Below are 25,948 nucleotides of genomic sequence, written 5' to 3'. Positions count from 1 at the left end.
ACATCCATACACACTCATTCACATACATCATACCCTACGGACAATTTAGCCTACCCAATTCACCTATACCAAATGTCTTTGGTTGTGGCAGGGAAACCAGAGCACCCAGAGGAAACCCACAGGAACATGAAGAGAACATGCAAACTCCACACAGAAATGCAGCCAAACAGAAAATATATATAAATAAACTTTAATTCAAGCTAATCGTAAAAATAAGTAAATAAATAAATCTATTATTTGAAGACAAAATGTGTAATGTACCACCCTGTGGCACAGGTTGCTTACTGCAGTAGTGATATAGAAAGGGTGAAACACAGACACATGAAGCTTTGCAGATATGGCTGATGACTGAAAAAGAAAATGAGTGTTCTTAATATAAGAAATATGGCATTAGCTAAATATAAATGATTGATTACCAGCTTTTCTTTAGCACAGTGAATTTTGTTTTCTTTCTTAAGGCGAGATGTGAAGTGTTCCTTTTTTCAGACTTGATTCATTTGTTGTCTTTATATTTAAAGGCCATTTTCTCCAAATATTTTTCATAAATTTCCACTTTAGCATAACTTAAATAAACCAAGCTTATTAACTTATGTTTTAATCATATTTGAGCTCTGATGGTGTTTGCAGAGAAATCTGTTCATTCATATTTTTGGATTATTTACAAGGATTATTCTTAAAAATAAAACAATAATGATAAAGCAATAATTTCTTTAAACAATATTTACTTGATGCAATATTCAGATTCAATATTCAGATTTTTTTTTTTAGAAATGCATGGAAATTAGTGATTAGTGAATTAATGAATAAAATATGAAAATATTTAAATAAATAATGCCTAATTAACTTATTTGAATAATTGGTAATGTAAAAAAAAGGTTTGATGTTCTTAACACAATTAACTGTAAATAATTGATAACTACAATGTAAACTTATCTGTTAATTAACTGTTTCTGTATTTTGTGATTCACATGTTTTCCATTTATTTATGGTTGTGAATTGCATTATGGCATGTTAATCTTTGATCTGTCGACTTTGGATGTTAAAAATTTAACTGCAGTCTAACAAAGTGACTTTCATTGACATTTTACTAATGAAATAGTATAATGTTTAGGAGATAATATATAAAGAAATATGCCATAATATACTACACCAATCCAGATAATATATCACTTTAAAATATTTAAAGAGTTAATAAAACTCACTTTTATTGTTATACTTTTCAAGGTTAAATGTAGAAAGATCAAGGTCCCATAATGCAATTCAAAAGGATAAATCAGTTAGGTTAATAAAACAATTAAACATAAATCAAAAAAAAAGAAAACTGCTAGTTTATGAATATTTTTACAGTGTGTGTATATATATATATATATATATATATATATATATATATATATATATATATATATATATATATATATTTTTTTTTTTTTTTTTTTTTATTACTCTATTGACCTGCAGCATCTTGAATTGAAAAGGCCTCTCCTGAGAGCATCTTGTGTCTGTCTTTCAGCTTGAGCATGAAGGGCAGTAATCAGGGTATGTTGGGCTGCTCACTGCACAGGGTTCTGCCAGCACTAATGACTGGACACTGAGCTGGACTCTGTGCTTCGCCATCACAATCTCTTTCCAGGATGTGCGCCGGGTGATGGTCGTTTGTCACTTTTGCTGGTGCGGCTGGATAAAACTGTCGCTGCTCTCTGGACTCTTCAGAGCCAGCCCTGCTCCATGGATGTGAGATGGCTCTGAGAGGTCTGATAGATAGTCGCTCTCTCTTGCTCTTTCTCCGTCTAGCAGATTTGTTTCAGTGTGCACCGCAGGATTGGCAATATTTAGCAAAGGCTCATTGCTGGAAAAACTGGCCAGACTAAAACACCAGGGGTGCTCTCAGTCTTCTGTATCTGTTGGGTAGTGTTCAAATAAAAGGGGCATGTAAGATGTGCTAGGATCTGTTGGTAAAATAAAACAAACCTTCATTTAAAATGATACTACTGTACGTGTCATGGAGAGAGAATTTAGCTTTTAATAACTAGTTTTTAATAACCAATTTCTGTCGACTTTGCCATCCTGACAGTTCATAATAGTGTTCTACTTTTTTTGCAAGATGCTAGTATTCAGCTTAATGTGCCAAAATATTAATGAAAGCCAAATATATTACCCAAAGGCTTAACTAGCTTACGTTAACTAGGCAAGTAAGGTTAATTAGGCAAGGTATATGTGGTTTGTTTTGTAGCAAATTGAAGAAAAACATTAAACACTGTTTTCATTTCTGTAATGTGGACACTGACAACATGGTTGTGTGGATTCAAACACAGGTTTATTAAGAATAGTCAGGCAAGCAACGGTCAACACAGGGGCAAACAGACATATACAGGCAAATCCAGAATCGTGGTTAAATATCAGGCGAGAGGTCTGAAGGCAGGCAGCAATGTAAATAAACAAAACAAGGCACTGGGTCAAAAACTAGGCAAGGAAAGTGCGTTGTAATGTTCACAAGACTCAGCAATTTCTGTGTGCTTGTGTACTGACTTTATAGTCCCTGTAATCAGTTCATAAGCGGCTTCAGCTGTGGGTGTTTGCAATCAGACAGGATTTAGACCAGGTGTGTAAGTGATTCATGACTGGCTCTTGTAGTTCTTTTGCTGGCAGATTTGTAGATCATGTCAATTCCAGCCAAACTAAATGAAATAAGAGTTTCTCCAGAAGAAAAACATGTCATGATAAATACTGTGAATATTTCCTTGGTCTGTTAAATATTTAATGAAGAAATATTTTTAAATATGAAATTATAAAATATATAAATATGAAATATACTCATACACTACGGACAATTTAGCCTACCCAATTCACCTGTACCGCATGTCTTTGGACTGTGGGGGAAACCAGAGCACCCGGAGGAAACCCATGCGAAGGCAGGGAGAACATGCAAACTTCACACAGAAACGCCAACTGACCCAGCCGGGGCTCGAACCAGCGACCTTCTTGCTGTGAGGCAACAGCACAATCTACTGTGCCACTGCCACTGCTATTATTATTATTATTATTACATTTTTTAATTGTTTTGTGTTTTTTTCCTTAATGCAGGAATATGTCATTGTATTACTTTATTCAGAGAGAGAGAAAATGTGAGCAAATTGTGTTCTACTGCTAGATTAAAGCAGTTGATGTCTAGTGATTGTATGTATTTGGTGCTTTGGCTGTTTCACTAATATCTATCAATAAAAAACTTAAACTAGAAAAAAGAAAAGGAATTGCTAGTGTTAGAAATCCAAATTTATTATATTATACTAACACTCTCTTATCTATTCTTTCTCTTATATCTATCATTCATAAGAAAGTCAGCAATTTTAAATAAAGTAGAAAAGAAATATAAACTGCCAGTGTTATAAAATAAATAAAAACAATATGTTAAATCAATATAAGGAATTCAAATTTTTGGTTAAAGTTATGCAAGTTTGGAACAACAAGAGACTAAACGATGACTTTATTTTGCTTCACAATTAAGAAATAGTCTTTTTTTTAAAGCAATAAATGAAAGCAACCATATATAGACCTGTCTTAAAGCATTTTCGAAAGTGGACAAACATTTTTAGACCCATTTTTAACCATTTGAATGAAGTATTGTCCACTTGTAATCAGATCTTAACATTTTAACGTCAACTGTATATGTGACCACATTCACCTCTCCCAAAGGACACACTAAACAAAGATAAATATATGGCTTGTTGTAAATCTAGGCCCAAATAAACGGCAAACAAAAGCTTTAATAGCTACAGTCAAATGTCTCGTTGCCCGAGCCTTAACCTGTCAGACCGTGTCAAACCAGTCCATCCAGACCTATCTGCACCTTGCTGCCCCAAGCTCCCATGCAAAACATCCACAAAGGGCCACCTGGCACGCTCGACTAGTGAATAATCTATACCCATTTCCAAGTTTTCTCCAGTTTGACCCCGAGGGCTATTAATTCCTTGAGAGTGGTGGGTTGGCACTGTAGGCAGAGATTTATAGTAGAAGCAGACAGCTGTGGATGATGAATGCGGATGTCACTACAGGCCCGGCACAGGCAGAGAGGAGGCCGCAGGCACGGGACGAACCCGCAGAATGGGCACATCTAGACCTCAGATCAACATAACCTGAGCTGCAGATCAGGCAAATCACCCTTTGCTTATTTTACATCCAGAGCTCTTAGTGAGGCATCATCTGATGGGATTTACTGTCTTTACTGGGATTTAATTCTTTACTGTCTTTCACAACCTTCAATGCACTGGATTTTTTATTTGTTTTGAGAAAAGACATATTTTCAATATTTCATAAGCAGAATCGGCATTCTGGTGCACAATAATACCATTTATTATTGTTGAAGCTAAGTGGGAGCATCTTAGCTTGGACAACTTTTATATACAGTATTAGATAAATTAAACAAAGAAAAACATGTATTTATTATTCAAAATATTCAACTGGATATGTTTTTCTATGAAGCTCGTTGCAGTGCATTCTGTTAATGTTTTATGAAATTAGATTTATTGATTTAGTGGAGTTTTTCCATCCAAAGTGACTTAGAAATGAGGAATTAGAAAAGTTATAAACCATGCATAAACATTATTATATACAAGTATATCACAAATACAACATCAGTGATACATAAAATATTAAGTAAATAAAAACAATTCATTGAGTATTCTAAATAAATTGTGGATTATTCTCTGTTTCTTTTTCCATGAAGCTTGGTGCAGTGCATTCTGATATCGTTTTATGAATTTAAGTTTATTAATTTAGTGGAAAGCGAAAGTGGGACGTTTATCCAAGGGGATTTACAAATGAGGAATACATATATATTGCAGAAATATAATTACAAAGCACAAAACATTTTGGAGTCAGTTCAGAGGTGCGGCAGTCACTGAATCCAGCATTTAGGGGTTCTCATCTGTCCACCATATTCTGTCTTTATTTTATGCAATGTAGCTTAATTGACGGTAACCTGTATTTAGCTTTATTGCTTGTACAGTGGCTCTGAACTGTCAAAACACCCCTCAAAAGATTTTTCGGATGCTAAAATTATTTTATTTATTTATTTATTTATTTTACGTGCTAAAAAAATAAGAACGAAAATTTCAGATTCAGTGTACAATAACCTTTTCAGTTGACAAAACTCAGCAAAGTGTATGTAAGATGCGTTCATATTCTTGGTAGTCAGTACATGAGCTTCCATCTATGTGTGTGTAATCAGGGGAATCAGAAACGGGTGTGTGCGTGCAAATAATTCTGGGAGTTGTAGTTTATGTAGTGGCAAATGTGTAGTTCCCCAGGGATCTGCAAATGCTAGATTGCTGGTGATCGTGACACAAGGTCCCATGTTTTTGCTATATTTAGTCATTTTTAGACAACAGAAATATATTTTAACTTCTGAAAGAGTTATGAAGTCAATATTTCTTGGAATAGACTTAATTTTCCATCATAACAAGCGTGTTATAAAAATTCTCTAATTTAGAAAGACATTTTAACAGGCCTTGGAGAATAAAACGCATTTTACTTAAACAAGTCATGCAGGATCAGAAAAAAAAAGTATTCAGACCTTTATGTTGCACATTATGAAGAGTCTCAGAAGTGGAAATAGTTGTTGTCCACTGTGTCACTAAATGGGATAAAACCATTGATTTTTACTTCCCAGCACCCATTGTCATTCACAAACCCCTACAACACTCAAACATCAAGTGGATTGTTCCAAAATCAGACTGATGTTGTGTACGCTGAACCTCTCTGCTTGTAAATAGCTTAGCTGTACAGCAAAGAGTAGCACAAGAAACACTGCTCTACCCATCCATTTTATTTAGTTTGTCTTCCTTTTTCCAGTTTTATTCAGAGTCTGCAAGACAAGATAACAACCTACTGAAATTTTTAGTCCAACCACACATACAAATTCCTTTCCGTGTCTGGAAACAGTCAATCCTTATACGTCCCCTCACGGCAGAATCCATAAAGCCAGGATATAGCTCCACGCAGACAGACAGATCCTTACTGTGAGTCTTCTCGTGTCTATCTGTAGATTATATTTCAGTTACACCAGCTTGGCTCTTTCCACTTACAGTACCAGGCGTTGTTAGATAAAGCATTGGCATTATATTCAATGTCAAATGTTTTCTCTCTGTATTCAAGTAAATTCTCAGTTCTCCTAGCGGATTAAACATTTGAAATGGCAATTTTGTTGCTCCAAAAGTCTATTAAAACAATTAAAGTACATGTCCTGGAAGAGGTTTAACAGTTTGGACAACTGGAATACGATTTGCCAGCTTGGTTACAGACTAGAGGATTGGTGCGGATGTTTCACAGCTCTGAGCGGCTCATCAGCTGAATTAACCGGCTGACATTTCACGGGCCGCCCGTACGCATCAAAATGACAATGCCACGGAACGGACCAAATTGCAGAGTATCAATTTGTGTCAGACACTATGGCTGCCCCTGGTGTTGTGGGCAATTTGCAAAGATGAAACTTGATTTAGGTGATGAAAAACATACCAGACAGGATAAATAGAAATGATAATGTTACAAATAACAGCAATCATTGTCTAATCAGCGTCTGGCAGTTTTCAGTCATGTCAAACTCCTCAAGGTCATTTTTGAGGCCTGGGAGATCCATGCAGTGATTCAGCATATATTCACTTTCTCCATTACTACTGGTCCTTTCTTTGCGTTTAGAGATTGATTCTAATTTATTGATAAGTAGTAAGGTAATAATACTATTTTCCCCAGAAGGAATAAATTAAACAAATGCTGTTTTTTTAATATTCTGGTTCCATTAATTGTCAAATCTTTTTGAAGAATCACTGAAGACATATTTGCCATTGCTGTTCTGTTTTCATATTATTTCAGAAATACCACTACTACTACTGCTACTACTACTACTACTACTACTACTACTACAACTACTATATTATACTTGTTTCAGAGACAGAAATGGTTTATATACAGATATTTTGCTATTCTATCATTTTGGCTGTTTAACAATTACTACCCTTAGGTTCTAAACTTATATGTACAGGGGTTGGACAATGAAACTACCCCCCCTGGTTTTAGGCCACAATAATTCTTTAATATGGTGTAGGGTCTCCGCTTTTGCAGCAAGTACAGCATCACTTTGTCTTGGGAATGACAGAAAGCAGTCCTGCACTGTGGCCAGATGGATTTTGAGCTATTCCTCTTGCAGAATAGTGGCCAGGAGCCTCATGTATCAATGGTGCGTACGCACAAAAACTTTGCATAAGCCAGATTTTACGCTCATGTTTGGATTAACTAAAGATGAAATTAAAGTGAGAATGTGCGTTGGTCCACGCCAACTTCCTCTCTGGCCTTTGTGCATTTCGTCTGTGTGTTTGTTTTATTTTCATTGGCGACTCCTAGAGGCAATTGTGTTAAATTGCACACTACAAAGTATCTTTGAACCGTGCAATAGCAGCTGTATGGGACGGGATCATCCGCATGTTTAGCAGGTATATAAGGTTTCCATACCATGCAGTTGACAAGCCAAACATTAAAGCGCAACTTGCAGAGATTGCCCACACACACTGCACACACATTGCCATAAAGGCTCCATCTGAAGATGAATTTGCATAGGCTACGTGAATCGGAAACATTTCCATTCAATAAATGTGCAAATAATATGTGATTCTCAAATGCGCTTAACATAATACACATGCTTATTAATGATTCCTACTTGTCTTTCTCGTGATGCAGAGTAGGCAAAATCTGATATGTAGTGGGGGAAAAAAGAAGAATGACTTTATCAGACGCTGGATTCGAACTGGGGTCATGAATGATAGTGACAAAACATGTTGCCATGCGCTTTACAAGCTACGCCACTTGCGCTGCTGATGTCCAACGAGGTGTGCCACTTTATGTGTGCGATGTTCAGACCCCACTGCGTTAATCGCATCAGCAAAACTCTCCCACTCTATTTTTTCTTGTGTTATTAATTCCGGAGGACAAACCTGCAAATAATACCGTTTTTCCCCGGTCTATCTCCGATAGGAGCACCTCCAATTCACATTCTGTTTAAAGTTTCTTTTTTTTTTGCTTTCTTTTGCCATTGCTTTTTAATTTGGTTTTGCCAAAGTAGAATCATTACCATATTCATTAGGGGGAGGAGGCAGGGGAGGGATTTTGCGCTCGTGCAAGTGCGCTCAGTTTCACGTTAATTCGGATGTACAAAGATAATATGCGTGGGATTTAGCGTACGCAGTGTTTCATATATATGATTTTTTTTACTGCGAATGCACATGTACTGCTTTGTGCGTAAGCAATGTTTTTGTTTGAATTCAACGCAAGTCATCGTACATGAGGCCCAAGGTCACTATGTGATGCTGGTGTAGGATATTTTTCCTGACTCTCTCCTCCAAAACATCTCAAATTGGCTGAATTAATATTTAGGTCTGGTGACTGTGCAGGCCATGGGAGATGTTTAACTTCACTTTCATGTTCATCAAACCCTTCTGTCATCAGTCTTGCTGTATGTATTGGTGAATTAGCATCCTGATATACAACATCGCCTTTAGGATACAATGTTTAAACCATTGGGTTCACATGGTTCTCCAGAATGGTTTGGTAGTCCTTGACAGTGATGCGCCCATCTAGCACAAGTATTAGGCCTAGGGAATGCTATATTGCAGCCCAAACCATCACTGATCCACCCCATGCTTCACTCTGGCCATGCAACAGTCTGGGTGGTGCAATTCTTTGGGACTTCTCCACACTGTAACTCTCACGGATGTGAGAAAGACAATGAAGGTGGACTCTACTGAGAACAATCTGTTTTACATTGTCCACAACTCCTGTTTTTTGTAGCTGGCACCATTAAAACACATAACTAGGGAAAATAACAAGTGAAATATGTACTGTTATCATGACAAAGACAAAAAAAAAATCTATTTGAAATTAGTTATTAAACAATTATGTTTAAAAATGTGTCAATATAATCTCTCCATTAAACAGCCCTTAGGAAATATTTAAAAAATTATGAATTTGACAATTTAGTTAATTTTATCACTCTAACATAATAGTTGATCAAAATAAAAGTCTGTTACAGCCAATATTTGATACAAGGAATTCTTTTTTTTGTTTTCCATTTTAACCTGGTGTCAACTTTCAAATGCATCTGTTATGTCTGCTTCAGATAACTTTGAGACACTTATTTCGTCATGCTTCACTTTTTTTGTCGAGACATAACTGCTTTTATGACTAGCTTACACCTGCATTTACTGTCATCCGCTTGTGCTTTGATTGACGAAAATTCATCTTAGTGCCAGCTGTAAACAGACTCTTATTCTTCAGATTGTGGATTACAGTATTTGAAACATCTCTGATTCTGCAGCTGAAGCAATCTCACCTTGGTGATGTTTTAACAGAGCTGTGGTGCGTCAATCTGTCTGACAGCACTGTGATGGCTTACAGAGCAGAAATCCTGTTTCTGAAAGAACAATAAGGGACTGCAGCAAACATTTTCAGTCTTGTGGAGGAAAAATGACAATGTTTGTAAGAGATGCAGAAGAACCAACGTAGGGCTTTGTCTGAGGAATGGATCCCCCTCAGGGACAATGATATTTATGATCTATCAGATAAGAAAGACGATGGAGGAGAAAAGCCTGGATATCACTGTGGCTTTTCTAGAGGAACAGAAGTGAATCCTTTCCATTGCGCTTTGCCCTTCCTGAACCTGAGAAGATGTTTGATTCACAGCAGGATTAACTGGAACAGCAGGGCTGAAAGGTTTGCGTTGAGTGCTTGTGCTCACAAACATTACGGTGTTCTAAAAATGAACACACTCACAAAAAAAGATCTCTTTCCAGGAGAAATTAGCTAAAGCGGGCAATTTCACACCCTGGTGAGCTTGTGTGTGTTTGCAGGTCTATACTGGTTTCATCTTTATTAAATAGTGTACACTCAGACTGAGGAAAAGCACCTGCTTCTGCTTGCAAAAAATAGCCTGGTTTAGGATTGCATGATATATTGAAATGAAATCAATATTGCGATATGACAAATCAAACAAGATGCTAAATAATTATGGTGTGTCGTCAATTAAAATAAACTGTAATTTATATAGAATGCAGATACATCAAGCAAGTAAAACATACTTTTGGATTTGTGACTTTTTGTTTGGCACACTTTCCCCGATAAATTGCAGTTTCACTTAAAGCACAGGTGTCAACGCCCGTTCCTGGAGAGCCGCAGCTCTGCACTGTTTAATTACAACCCTAATTAAATGCACATGGTCAAACTAACTGAGTGATTAAGCTCGTTTGATACCTACAGATAGCTGTGTTGAAGCAGGGCTTGAACTAAACTCTGCAGGGCTCCGGCCCTCCAAGAATTGACTTTGACACCCCTGACTTAAAGGAAAATAAAGTTTATAATAACTTTGTTTACAGTGAATAGCAATAGATTTTTCTATAAACAGTTATGATTGTTCTGTATTTATATTTTAATAATTTTTTTGTGTGAGAATACATTACATTTAAACTATTTTAAATCATTTATCTCCTTTTGTAATGAACTAAATGGCCAGTAACTCTGGTGTATTTTGAACGGAGACAGGTGGTCTAACAATATTGATACTGTGTGCGTGCGTGCGTGCGTGTGTGTGTGTATGTTTGTGTGTGAATGAGAGAGAGCATGATGCTGTGTGTCGCTTGCTAGGTGCTGTGTGTGTGTGTGTGTGTGTGTGTGTGTGTGTACGTGTTTTTGTGACATATCAGGACACAAATCTGTATAATGACATGGGTATGACACAGGTATTACAAAAAGGAGGTGAAATATGAGGACATTGGTGACGTCCTCATTTCTCAAAATGCTTATAAATCACACTGAATGAGTTTAATCAGAGAGTAAAGCTGCACACAGTCTCCTGTGATGGTTGGGTTTAGGGGTGGGGTGGGGTGAGGGCAATACAATATACAGTTTGGACAGTATAAAATGAATGGAAACCTATGTAATGTCCCCACTTTTCACAAAAACAAACATGCGTGTGTGTGTGTGTGTGTGTGTGTGTGTGTGTGCGTGCGTGCGTGCGTGCGTGCGTGCGTGCGTGCGTGCGTGCGTGCGTGTGCGTGCGTGCGTGTGCGTGCGTGCGTGTGTGTGTGTGTGTTTATACAGCTTGTTTGTAGCTTGTAACCCTCCCCCAAATTTAAAACTGTGTATGGAAAGCATCGGCGATGCACTGAGATATCCAACCAAATCGATGGCATGATAATCGTAACTGAACCGTGAGACCAGTGTAGGTTCACACCTCTACAAATAATGTTCCTTAAGGCACAGTTTTGTACCTTTGTAAAAGTTGTACCTTATATAGTACAGAAAAGACATCTTATGGTACTGTTCTGTACATTTTATGGTACAATTTAAATGAAGGTACTCAATTGTTCTCATTAAAAAGGTACATAAGTGTTGGACAACTCCATCTTTATTACAATATTTATGAAAATAAATGTTACTGGAGAGGCAAAATTATTTTTTGAATAGCTTCCATATTAAAACTTGAATCATCATTTAAAAGCATAAGTTTAAAGAAACTCATAAACATGAATTATTAAGTTCTATAATACAAAACAACTGGTAAAGCAAAACTATAGATATTGTAAACTAAACATTTAAGGCATTTTTAATAAACGTTTGGTTAGCATTTTTTGATAAATACATTTTCCTTATTGATATCTTCTCCTTTTGGCGTTTGCTTTCCACTACGCACATGAATTGGCAAAAGTCCTGCATATGTGAAGTGTTCATGCTGACATTTTAGTATTGTAAAACTAATCAGACATTGTGCATATCTCATTACAATACTTTTGCATATTTCTATTTCTATTTTAAAATTAAGTAAATTAAACTAACTTTTAAGTGATTCCACTTAAGTAATACACAGGTTTTGTGAGAAAATTGGAGAAAAAAAGTTTGTACATGGAAGAATGTATTTCTATAACATGTTTGTGAAAAAGTGTTGTGAAATGTTTAGCAAAAAATAGATCTTTTGATTTATGTTAGAGTATTTTTTTATTTATTGTAAATGGAAAAGGTGCATTTACACAAAAAGAAACTTTTTTTTACAACATAATTTTAAAATAGCATGCATGTAAATAGCGGTTTGTTAATAGCATAATTTGCACATTAAAATAAAGTGTGACCTAAAATGTAACACTAAAGTTGATATTTCCGTAACACTTTATTTTTAGTCACAATTCACGGTATTAACAAATCATTAACTATCGCTGCTAGCAGCGACACAGTGGCTTTGTGGTTAGCACTGTCAACTTATAGCATGAAGGTTACTTCTTCGAGTCCTGGCTGGCATTTCTGTTTGGAGTTTGCATGTTCTTTCTGTGTTTGCGTTGGTTCTCTCTGGATGCTCCGGTTTCCCCAACAGTCCAAAGACATGTTTATAGGTGACTTGAAAAACTAAATTGGCTCTAGTGTGTGTGATTGAGTGTGTATGGATGTTTGTCAGTACTGGGTTGCGGCTGGAAGAACATCAGCTATGTAATAAGTTGGTGGTTCATTCCGCTGTGGCGACCCCTAAACAATAAAGGGACTTAGCCAAAGGAAAATAAATGAATGAATGAATAAACACTGCAAGCTTAATAAATTCTAATTAGCTGCTTAATAATAATAATAAGGTTGCAGATGGGTTTAGGTTTGGGGTAGGGATGTAGAATAAGATAATACTTTATAACTACTCACATGGTCGCCCACTGAAGCTATGCAGGTCTACGTCTGGTCAGTACCTGGATGGGAGACCAAATTGGAAACCTATGTTGCTACTGCTCAGTGAGCGCCATCTTTCAGATGAGACGTTAAACCGAAGTCCTGACTCCCTGTGCTTATGAAAACTCCCACTGGCCTCTGTCCACCATGGACTCTTAAGCTTTCCATATCATAATTGTCTCCTCTCCACCAATCAGCTGGTGTGCGGCGCAATATGGCTGTCGTTGCATCATCTAGGTGGATGCTACACACTGGTGGTGGATGAGGAGATTCCCTCCAATGTGTAAAGCGCTTTAAGTGTCTAGATGTGTCTAGATGTGTCTAAAAGTGAGATATAAATGTAAGGAATTATTATTGCTAATGAACAGTTAATAACTTAATAGTAGGCAGGCAATAGGCTAGCAGTTGACACCATGAATTGTGACTTACACTAAAATGTTACTGATATTTCAAAATAATTTTGTATTTGCTAATATTTTAATACTAATAATTAGTGAATAATAATAAATAGTGCTATTGTCATTTTTGCTCTTTTCATACTCTACACTGAATCATTTAGTCATTGTAGAATGATTATTTCAAGCCATCTAGTGAAACTTCCTGTGTTTTTATTTTTATTTTTTTATATTGCAGAAAAGCAAACATCATATTTTTATTCCCCTTCCCAATATTATGCAGCTCCATCCTAGATACTATTTCACCACACATAAAATCTTGCCTTTGAATGACAGCCTCTTAGGACCCTGAGCACACAGTCAGATTTGGGAAGCAGGGCTAGGGCCAGGACTTCCTCAGAGCTTTTTGTGGCAGAAGAAGTGTCAGTGCAGCTTTGTCAAGCCATTACCATAGTTATCAAGGAAACCTGACCCAGCAGCTTGTGCCAGCGTCGCCCGAGTCAATTACCATTGAGAGGTAGGCAATGGCCTGGCCTATTGGTATTATCACAGGTCGTATTTGAATAAAGCCACCTTTCCTGGTCTATCTATTTAGCATCCGGCATTAAAAAAAAACTAATCTGAATATTCATATTCAGTATTTTCTAAAGCCAGATAAAGATATTTCCATAAATCATGGCCATTAGTTATGTTTCCATTCAACGTTGCGATGTTTATTTTAAAATATGACATCAAAAATTTGCAAATAAAGAGGTTAAAGATCATCACTTTTTGGGAAAGTTGTGTTTCATAGGAAATAGATTGTACATTGAAATGGCAGACGAAATACAAAGTAATAAATTCTGTCATGTTATTTTATTTTTTTGAAGAGATTGTTTTAAAGGGCACCTATGGTGAAAAATCTACTTTTCAAGCTTTTTGGACAGACATGTGTGTAAGTATAGTGTATAGACCATCATATTGGGGTGATATAAACACACCTAATAAATTTTTTTCAATTTAACAACATAACAACGGTGGACCAATTGGAGCGGTTTTTAGATTGACCGCGACTTGATGTAGGAGTGTGGTCCCCCTGCCTACCAATATTGATAGTTACTAGTGTAACTGCGGCTGAACTGGGGGTACAAATACAGAATACATGATTAAATGGATTAAAAACAGGGTTGTGACACAGGTGGAACTACTGAAATTAACAACATGGTGGGAAAACTGAACATAGGAATCACATGATATAACATAAAGCACATGGGGCACAGCACATCCAGAATCACATAACAAATATACACAATGACAACATCTTGAACACAACACAGGCAAACCAGACTCATGACAACTGAAGTATATGTACTTTTACTTTTATTGGATTAAATATGTTCAGTATCTGAGTCATTTGAACATAATGTGTTTATTGCAAAACAGACTCATTTGAAACATGCTTTAGCCTACGTTTTTGTAAAACCACACAAAAAAGCAACAACAACATGCAACTGACAAATCCCAGGGTTCAAATGCATGCAATTTCAGGGTGTTACAACCTCTTTTATGTTGGTCCAGGGTAAAATGGATAACATTTAAGGTGTGGCAGTTTTACCATGTGATGGTGGAAGCAAAAAGGCATAAGCTGCGTCTGAATTTGCATACTTCCATACAATAGAGTACGCTAAAACCGGTATACTAGCTGAGTAGTATGTCCTACTTCATTGAATTAAAAAAACAGTATATGAAAAGTCTCCAAATTACCTACTCCTACTACTTCCGGCAAGATTCAGAAGTTTGCATTGGATAGACACTACTGTATCCCATGATGCACTGCGAGAGAATTCATGAATGGGAGTGAAGAGAGGTATCTTATGCGGGAAGGTCATGTGATGATGAGAATATTGTGGATGTAGTACGTCCGAGTTTCATTCGTACTGCTGACATTCATAGAATGTACTTTTCTAACGACCAAGTTGTACATTTAAATTCAAATGCAGTATCTACTGAGGAGTAGGTCTTCGACAACGAAAATAGCAACAAAAAGTGATTTAATTTAAAAAAAAAAATGAGGCTACTTTTGTTTATTCTCTTGCTAATGATATTTACAGGGACATAATATCGACAAATAGAGAATTATGTTTCTGCAGTTCTTTGCACAACACCAAATAAATACCACAACACACTTTAACAATGTCCATGAATTGTTATTTAATAATTTGCCTTACCTATCTGCTGTATGTCCATCCATATGGACAACTTTCCTGGCTTTTTCTGAACTTGTCATGCAGAGTGCCTGAGATAGAGTCCGGTGAAAAATGGTTCTGTAAGACAGTTTCCTGCCCTTTTTTATTGGTGGAGAAGAAGTATCTGAAGCCTAAAACAAAGCATACTCTAGGGCCCCGTTTACACTAATACATTTTAAAACTGTGTTTTAGAATGAAAACGATCCACATCCACACTGGCGTTTCACCTAGCATTTCTGAACAGCTCTCTTTTCATGCTACACCGCTGAAAACGCACATCATGTGACCACAAACACTCTGGCATGCGCTGCAGCGGATGTGCTAGTCTGAGCTCCAGGCAGCCAGCGGGTGCTTTGAGCACAGAACCTTGGTGAGAGCTATGCACTTGGGAAGGTTCATCAAAAATCTAATATCAATATATTTGTTAAACGTGATGTTTAATTAATCTGGTTGTCTAGGTCTAATGATACATTCTCTAACTTTGTTTTTTTGAATCTATTGTTCTCAGGTGTTTTGGCTCAGGGCAAAGATAAGCTTATCTATTAATTTATGTAACCACGTACACTGATTCTGCACATTTGACTGATTGCTTGCCTTAATTTCCTTTAATGTCTAAATGTATTGTACGTTATACTGTATTTAATGGTCATTATTGATTATTAAAACTGATATTCAGTAAAAGAAGTATGTTTTGTATTTTTCACTGAAAATAAAAGGTGGCAGTTACAGTATGTTATAGACTCAATTTTGTTGTAAATATGCATACAGTAAAGATGACACTCATGGAAATATGTAGCTACACAACGCCTCAACATTTTTGGTGTTTGTTAAGTTGTTAATATCAAAATGAAAATTAACGGTGAAAGTTGACAAATTGTTTTAATTTTATTGTTAAGATGTGCCAGGGTGATGTGAATGACATTATAAAGTACACTGTTCCCTTTGAAGATTTACCCAACATGTCCTCTGGAGTTTGTTTTCCATTTCAAACTTGCAAAGGAACTTACAAGGAAAGGATGCAAGACTGAACTTTGTGTAGGCTACTTAATATAGAGGAAAAGCCCCAATCGGAGAGGTGGCGCTCGAAAACTCCAGGGTAGTGTGGACAGATGGCGTAACCGTAACAAAACTAAAGCGTTTTGAAACAAAAATGTATTGGTGTAAACCAGGCCTAAGAAACCTTTCAGATTTAGCAAAAATGTATACAGCACCCTCTAGTGGATTTATAAGCTGCGTCCCAAATCGCATACTTATGCACTATTCTACGCCATTTTGTAGTATAAATAGTGCAAGTAGTGTGTTCACACTGAAAACTCTACAAATAATAAGTGCACTTTAGTTACCCGGATGATGCACTCATTGCACTCAGTGCACTCAAGTGTGTAATGATGGACACTTCACGCACTCAACGAACGCAGGTTTGCTTACGTAGCGGAAGGGGCGGAGCTATCGGACGCACATGTTGAATAACTTTATTTATTTTGGATGGTGAAAGCAAAATTCTACTACGAGAGTGATTATAGCGCCTCCCGATAGTGAATGCGGTTATACTCACGGCAGGTATTATCTGATAATTCGGTCGTTTATTTCACTGATTTGGCAAGCCTCAAACGTCATCAGGGAAACGGTTTGAATTTCCGCTTAGTAAAAAAAACATTAATGTGCCATTTGGGACGACACTACATACATATACTATGCTGTTGAGTGTGTAAGTGCATAAGTACATAGTGCATGAGTGCATAGTGTATAGTGTGCCATTTGGGACGCAGCTGTAGTCTCAAATATGTAACAAAATGTAGCAACGTATTTCAAGTTTATATAATTAGGTCAAGCATGTATCTTAAATGAGCAATTTTTATAATCCATGTAATTTCTTTACATCTTTGTGTTTTCATTTAGTGTTTGTTTTTAATTTAAATTTTAGATGTGATATCATTAAATATGCATAAAACATGGATGGAAATGAAGAGGTAATAAAAAAAAAATCATTTTCTGCTTCTATCCAGTATGCCTTTTTTAAATTTCATTTATTCATGTAACATATGTTCACACAAAAAACTATATATAAAAAAAAGATTTATGAACATTTTAAATGAGTTGTCAGGTTTTGCAAATGAACTCTTTAAAAGGAGCAATTGAGTGATTCTTTGCTTGCATCCACGCAGGTTGTTTACAAAAACAATGACATCCGGCTGGAGCTGTCCCGGCTCGCCCGCATTGTGGACCCCAAGATGAAGATCCAGGGCGATGTGGTGTTCAAGTGTGAAAACGTGGCAACGCTGGATCCGATTTCGTTCGAGACGCCTGAGGCCTACATCAGCCTGCCTAAGTGGAACACCAAACGCATGGGCTCCATCTCTTTTGACTTCCGCACCACCGAACCCAACGGCCTTATTCTCTTCACCCACGGCAAGCCACAGGAGAGAAAGGACGCCCGCAGCCAGAAGAACACAAAAGTGGACTTCTTTGCCGTGGAGCTGCTGGATGGAAGTCTGTACTTGCTGCTGGATATGGGCTCTGGGACAATCAAAGTGAAAGCCACACAGAACAAGGTGAACGACGGGGCCTGGTACCATGTGGACATCCAGAGAGATGGAAGATCAGGTCAGTTACACACACTTAAAGGGGCTTTTTACAAGATGTTGAAATTATTAAATGGTTGTGACTTTTTTTATTAAACATTCAGATAATATAATATAATATAATATAATATAATATAATATAATATAATATAATATAATATAATGTTTTTGTATTTTATAGCTTTTGTATTAAATACAACGTATTGTATTTAAACAGTTCAGCTAATATTTATGCTAAGCCTATAAGTATGCTAAGGTTGTTAAGCTGTTGTTGTTGCTAAAGAAATAGTACTAGTGATTAATTATTAAAGAACTATTATGTATTCAAAAGGGTCATATTTTGGTTTTGGGGGTCTCCAAAATTTGTCTTATATTATGCATTTACTTTTACCTAATTATTCTAACGACTCCCATATGATTCGTTTAGTAATTCATTTGTTCCCAAACCCCTTTCCTGGGTCTGCACGCGCAACAAAGGCGGGGCTTAAGTTCCATATTGACATCACGCCGACAAGGCTAAAGACTCGTTACAGCGACTATTCATTCGAACCACTCTAAGTCAACTCTTTTATAGATGAATCAATAGTTTTAAACATGGTGCACTTTCAGATTTAAGCCTTAGCTAGAAATTTTGCTACACTTAGAGCTGTGTTAGACACTGCATGGATGGTCATTTTCAAAAACCCATAATAGGGGCTCTTTATTGTTTGTTGCTAACATTGTTTTTGTAATCATTATTTAAGCTGTAATATGATGATAAATTAAATGATAATGATGATTATAGTTACTAAATAAAAATATACACATTATGGAATAAAAAGCAAAATAATAGTTAATATTTTTCTGCAAATACAGTATTTCAGATTTTTTATAATTATTGGGGATTACAGATGCAAAGTTATAATAATAGTTTTTATAATAGTAATAACAATAATGATTGCTATTTTAATGGTTATAATGAAAATAATAATAATATTAAAAGGAATAATATTAATAGGAATAATAATAATATTATTATTATTATTAATATCATTACTATTTTTATTATTAGTAGTAATATTGTGATGATGATGATGATTATTATTATTATTAATATTATTACACATTTATTATCAGTTATTTAACAAATTGGTTTTTATGCACATAACTTAATTTATCATTTAGAAAAATAAAATCATAATTTATTCATTCATTTTCTTGTCGGCTTAGTCCCTTTATTAATCCGGGGTCGCCACAGCGGAATGAACCGCCAACTTATCCAGCAAGTTTTTACGCAGCGGATGCCCTTGCAGCCGCAACCCATCTCTGGGAAACATCCACACACACATTCACACACACACTCATACACTACGGGCAATTTAACCTACCCAATTCACCTGTACCGCATGTCTTTGGACTGTGGGGGAAACCGGAGCACCTGAAGGAAACCCACGCGAAGGCAGAGAGAACATGCAAACTCCACACAGAAACGCCAACTGAGCCGAGGTTCAAACCAGCAACCTTCTTGCTGTGAGGTGACAGCACTACCTACTGCGCCACTGCCTTGCCAAAATCATAATTATAAAAATAACAATTCATAATAAAACTAATTTAAATAATTATCAATTAAAACTTATATTTAATATTTCACACACAAAAGCAATAGCATACTGAAAGAAAGGAAGAAGGAAAGAAATGAAATTTATATGTAAATTAATATATTATTATTATTTTTATTTTATTTTTTTTACATCTCACATGTGAGAAATATCCTTGGTGGGAGGAAAAAGGCATCACCTATCAATTTATTAAACACATTTTTTAAGTTTAACACACTCGAAGAACTCCCACTTTGTTTCATTATCAAATCAGTCGGATACTGTAATTGCTTGTGTGTTTCCATAGGCCTTAAGCTCTGCAGCCCAAAGATAACCGCTTCATTCCAAAAAGCACAGTGGTTTGTCACCAATAATGGGCAGATTTAGACCAAAGTAGCTTGACATTTTCATTTCACATCTGCTCTGACAGAACTTTCTATTAGGTTTTATCCTCTCTATCAGTCTCTGTATCCTCCTCCTTCACCTCGTTCTTTCTTCCATTGCCCTTGAATCACCAGCACTGTGTTTCTCAATCGATCCACGAATACTCCATATCACTTCATAGCACGGGGCCCTCGGGACGTCTTGTCGGATATCAATAATGTCAGGTTTTTGGACTGAACCGGTGTCCGTATTGAGGAGATTATTCTCATTGATCCCTGCTGACTCTCATGGGATGCATTGTTTACATCCGTGCGTCTGCGTGAGAGACACTGCTTTATAGGATTCACACTCTGACGAGGTTATAAATATGAAATAATCCACTCATAGCTCTACACTTTCTCTATCACATACACTGTGAATGGTCTTCATGTCTCTGACTTTGGCTGTTGTGCAGAAGAGACTGCTGGATTACACATTAATGCCGTTTAGTCTCTTCACATCTAAACAAGCATTTTTTTGGAAGCATTTTAACATCACCATGAAAAGTTTGCTATATTAGTCAAAAGCTATTTTAGTTAGCAGCCAAGAAACATTAATTCGTTCGTTTGCTTGTTTGCTCGTTCGTACTTCATTCGTTCATTCATTCATTTATTCATTCATTTATTCTACAACAGTTATAATATTCTATAACAGTTTAATTTAATAAAGAGGATTTCTAATAGATAATAAAATTATGATTATGCATTATGTATGTCCCATAACTCATTTTGTATGTATTTTGTATTATTTGTGAAATATTTAAAAAAGCAAAAAAAAAAAAAAAAAAAAATTAAAAGGGGGGCTAATAATTCTGACTTCAACTGTATGTGTATATGTGTGTGTGTGCACATGTATGTATGTATGTATGTGTGTGTGTGTGTGTATATATTCTTATATATATATATATATATATATATATATATATATATATATATATATATATATATATATATATATATATATATATATATATATATATATATATAAGAATTGATGTCAATATTATTAGCTCCCTTACTATATATCTTTTGATTGGCTACAAAACAATCAACTGTTGTTGTTGAATGACTTGCCTTATTACCCTAACTAGCCTAATTAACCTACTTAAATATTTTACCTGTATGTACTGTCATTATGGCTAAAGAAAATGGTTATTAGAAATTAATTTTTAAGACTATTATGTTTAAACATTTTGAAAAAAAAAAAAATCCCAGATAAACAACAATTTTGAAACATTAAACATATTTGAACATAAAAAAATCTAAATTTCACAGGATTATGGTTGTATAATGTTGTTTTTATTAATATTTGGAACTATATTTTATTCTTTAATATCTTGTACAGCTTAAAATGATTTTTGCTAACATTTTATTGGGTTAAAACATTAAGTTGTTAAAACAAACTGTAACATCAATAATGTTAACATTAACCTGTATAATTCAGGTATTAGTTTTTTTATTAATAGGTACTGTTTTTAATTGTTATTAATTAAATTTTATTCATGTTATTAATGGCTGTTTCTCAATTCCAAGAACGCATTGCATGGACTTAAGTTCCTGTGAAGGTCACCTTGGAAAAATGAACTCGGGAGACCATGAGAACACAGAACGCGTCTTGTGAGAAATGAGATGCTGCATTCTTCCTGATGGTCATGTGACCTTCATGTGTTTTTAATGGAAAATTATCTAATTACATAATTCATACAGCAATTTGTTATTTATCCCATTTGCAATATATACTATGCATAAAGAATTTACAAATATACTTTGCACAATACAAATAAAACTAATTTTAATACTAATTTTAGCAAATAAACACCCTTAAGCGTTTATTCCTTTACCAAGATTTTCATGGAAATGTTTACTTTCACCATTTCATTTAGGGAAAAGCCCGAGGCAAATAAGTTATATCTCTGAATTTTAATAGTAAATCTTTATAAAATGCTGCGCTTCCTACCTCCAGTCGCAATGACTTCTGGGACATCTCGAGCGAGTTCTGTGCTCAAGTCTGCATCCATTCGTCCTCGATACCAAGAACACATTCGGGAACTTTCACATGTCCTCCGGTCTTGTGTTTTGGAACTGAACTTTGGCAGCTGATGATGACTTGACACAAGAACACGAGGACACAAGATCGTGTGAATGCATATTGAGAAACAGCCAATGTGTGTAGTAAACACAGACCAAAGTTACACACAGTCACACAAACACGCTTTATTCGGTGTGATTTTGAGTGTGATTTATCAAAATTGACTAGTATTTGTGGGGTCCCCACAACGCAAGGAATACTATGTACACACTTTAAAGTGAAAACAAGAAATCTAAAATTTTATTTAAACTAAATTTACATTAAAACATTTCTTCATCAGTTAACAGAAATAATCTTTTGTTTGATTTTTCAGTTAAAAAGTTCTTCAGTTCATGCGACAAAACTTCTTTTAAGTTTTATGATTGAAAGTTTAGTGCATTTTTGGTCTTTTTTTCCAGGCACCATATCAGTAAACAGCCGCCGCACTCCTTTCACTGCCAGTGGGGAAAATGAGATTCTGGACCTGGAGGGTGACATGTACTTAGGCGGCCTTCCTGACAGCCGGGGTAGTCTCATCCTGCCCACCGAACTGTGGACCGCCATGTTGAACTACGGCTATGTGGGCTGCATTCGGGACCTGTTCATTGATGGTCGCAGTAAAGACATCCGGCAGATCGCTGAGGCCCAGAACGGAGCAGGCATCAAACCATCCTGCAACAAGATGTCAGGCAAACAGTGCGACAGTTACCCATGCAAAAACAAAGGCTTGTGCAAAGAAGGCTGGAATCGGTTTATCTGTGACTGCACAGGCACTGGTTACTGGTCCCGCACCTGCGAGAGGGGTGAGTTCACTGATTTTACACTTACAAGCCTGGATTTATGGAGTTTGGGTGCAAGAATAAACCCAAGTGTTGGGGTTAATAGGGATAGTTCACCCAAAAATGAAAATTTTGTCATCATTTAGTTACTCTTGACTTGTTCAAAACCTATTTGAACTTCTCTCTTTTGTTAAACATAAAAGAAGATATTTTTAAAAAGGCTGGTTGTTGAGATCCATTGAAGTCCAATGTATTTTTTTTTACTACTGTGGAAATTAATGTTTTTTTCTTCTTCCTTTCTTCATGTTCAACAGAAGAAAGAAATTTATATAGGTTTAAAATCACATGAGGGAGAGTAGATGATGAGGTAATTAAAATTTTTGGGTCCTGATGGTTTTTAAAGATGGATTTGTTCATACATAATTTGTCTGATTTTACAAAACATTTTATTCCACTCCAATTAGCTGTTCTCAGTATTTTCAGAATTATAGATGATAAAAAGATAACACCCCACTATGTTTTTAAAAAGCACATATTTAAAACAAAACTTCATTTGATGTTCAGATTTTCATGCTAGAAATTTATCTAAATTTGCATTCATTCTTACAAGACCCAACATTGACATATTTGATAAAACATAACATTTTAGAAACTTTGTAAAACAAAGACGTTTAATTCTTGCAACTTACTATGGGTTACTTTTTTTTACTTCATTTACCTGGAGAGTCTTGCCTTCATTTCAATATTGAATAGAACAAAAAAGAAAAAGAAAAAATCACCGTCACGCCAGTTTGTTTAGCTTCTCACCTGTAAAATCCCATCTGCTGCTGTTTGTAAACAGCGGATTAGCTCGCACATAATCAGTTAAACTAAGCTCATTAATATCTCTGCATGTTGCTGTATGAAAGCTGATGGTTTGGGGTTTGTGATGATGTCATAACTTGGAAAAGGGCCAACCATTTTGGTTACACTGTATTTTAAGGGTTCAGAATTGCGTATTACTTATGCATGAACGCACTACTTATTTACTTAACATATTGTAAGGGCATATTAGTCACAAAATAAAGCAAAATTAAGGTAGTAATTCATGTTTGAAAGGATGTACAGAAAACATCTTGAAGCCATTATTTACAACTTAGCAAACCATATATTATTTTTGTGTAGAATTTTTATAACCATCCTTTAAATTTACTGAACAATATGAAGCTATAAATGTTTAAATTAAATTAGTTTTTAAATTAGTTTTGCTAATTGTGTAAAAAAGACAATTTGACCTCATGTTCTCAAGTAAAAGTTTTTAATTCTTGTTGATTAGTTATGATTGCTAACTTGATTAATAAATGTTTTTATAAAATTAATTACATCATTATTATGATATTTGTGGGAATATATTTGCTTCTTGACCAAAATAACCAATAAAATGTGGATTAAAACTTAATTAAACTTGCCTAAAATAGACATAAAAATTGTATTATAGTTATACTGCCACTAAGCAGTATTCATGAACATTTGACCATCGGATTTAAAGTGTTTTTATTTATTTATTTTTATACACAATTATTTACACTAGTGGTTCGTTTAGCAGTTATTCTGTAATATGATCTGTCTTTATTACACAATTTTAGTCATTTATAGCTGTAAAATAAGCCCAAGGGAATAGTTTTAGCTTCATATTGTTCCCTTAACAGATTATGAATAGGTAAAAGATTGTCATTACACGCACAAAAAAATCATATTGCATTTGTTGAGAAGTTCTAAATAAATGTCTTAGGCATTTTTAGTACATTCAGGTACATCAGTTATTAATGACTTATTTATTACACTAATGTGGATCTTTCAGATGTTTAATTTATAGTTAAAAAAGGCAACTATAGATGATGTTAACGATTAATTACTAGTGTGCCCATGCTTAACTTATGCATAGTTGTGAACAAGTTAATCATTTGTTGATTAACTGTTGCATAAGTTAAGCATGAGCACAGTATTAATTAATAACTAATTACAAGTGTGTTCATGCGTAACTAATACATAATTCTGCATTTAACATTTGAGTGTGCATGAAGGTGAAACAGGAGCAATGCACAGGTTGATGCTTCGGTATACCGAGGAGAGGAGATGAAATGAGATGAGTGTGTTTTCAGTGGGTCAGGATCTTTAGTGTTTTCTGTTGTGTCTGCGTGTTAGGCTCCATATGGACAGGTACGCAGGGGTTCCAGGTAACCAGGTAATAGAGGGACTTCCAGCATCTCTGTGAACATGGAGCAAAACATAATGCTTGTTATTTTGGCATGAGAGTTGGTTTCTCGGGTGGGCTGCTTTTTGCTTTGTTCAGTTATTTGATTTGATGTTTGTTTTAATGTTTAGTCTTAACATATTTTGATAACGATATTTGAATTTCAAGTGCAGTAAAGCAGTAGGTTTTAAATATTTTGAAATGTAATAAAGATAATGTCTCAGTTTGGATAACTCTTCAATATCAGATCACAATTAAACCTGATAACAATAATTTATTTAAAACCATTAGCAATTTGTGTGTGATAGTTCGTTCATATTCGTTCAATTTTTCCCTTCATTCATTCGTTCATTCATCTATTTCTTTGTTTATTAATCTATTCTTTTATTCATTCATCAATCCGTTTGTTTGTTTGATCGTTTGTTCACTCACTCTTTTACTCACTTGTTTGTTTGTCATTTGCTTGTTCATTAATTTGTTTATTCGTTCATTCATTCCTTTGTTTGTTTATTCATCCATCCATGCATCAATTCGTTTATTCATTCACCAACCCATCCATCCATTTGTTTATTCATCCATTCATTCGTTTATTCATTCATTCATTGTTTGTTCATTCATTTATTAATCCACCCACCCATCCATCCATCTATTTATTTATTTATCCACTTGTTCAATCATTCATCCATTTGTTCGTTTGTTCATTAATTAATTTGTTCAGTCATTTATTCATTTATCCATCCATTCATCCATCCATCCATCTGTTTATTCATCCATCATCTATCTATTTGTTTATTCATCCATCCATCCATACATTTGTTTATTCATTTATCCATTTGTTTATTTGATCATCCATTTGTTTATTCATTAATTAATTGTTTTAGTCATTTATCCATTTGTTTATTCATCCATCCATTCATTTATCGTTTATT

The 25,948-nt window shown here is 35.3% G+C and overlaps 1 protein-coding gene across 25 annotated transcripts in view; it reads left to right on the top strand.

The window, feature by feature from the left end:
• Positions 1-25,948, top strand: part of nrxn3a (neurexin 3a) — a 546,951-nt gene that overhangs the window by 112,329 nt on the left and 408,674 nt on the right. For all 25 annotated transcript variants that reach the window (XR_002455904.3, XM_073927387.1, XM_021467201.3 and 22 more), the window contains 2 exons: positions 17,524-17,962; positions 22,427-22,810. Coding sequence is in view for 24 of the 25 variants with exons in the window: in XM_073927387.1 (XP_073783488.1) it covers positions 17,524-17,962; positions 22,427-22,810 (823 nt within the window). In the remaining variant the exon portion in view is untranslated. The remainder of the gene's footprint in view (positions 1-17,523; positions 17,963-22,426; positions 22,811-25,948) is intronic.

Source organism: Danio rerio, chromosome 17 (genome assembly GCF_049306965.1).
Source record: "Danio rerio strain Tuebingen ecotype United States chromosome 17, GRCz12tu, whole genome shotgun sequence".
NCBI classification, from domain to species: domain Eukaryota; kingdom Metazoa; phylum Chordata; class Actinopteri; order Cypriniformes; family Danionidae; genus Danio; species Danio rerio.
Note: the sequence above shows the minus strand (reverse complement) of the source record. Positions and strands in the feature narration are given on the sequence as shown.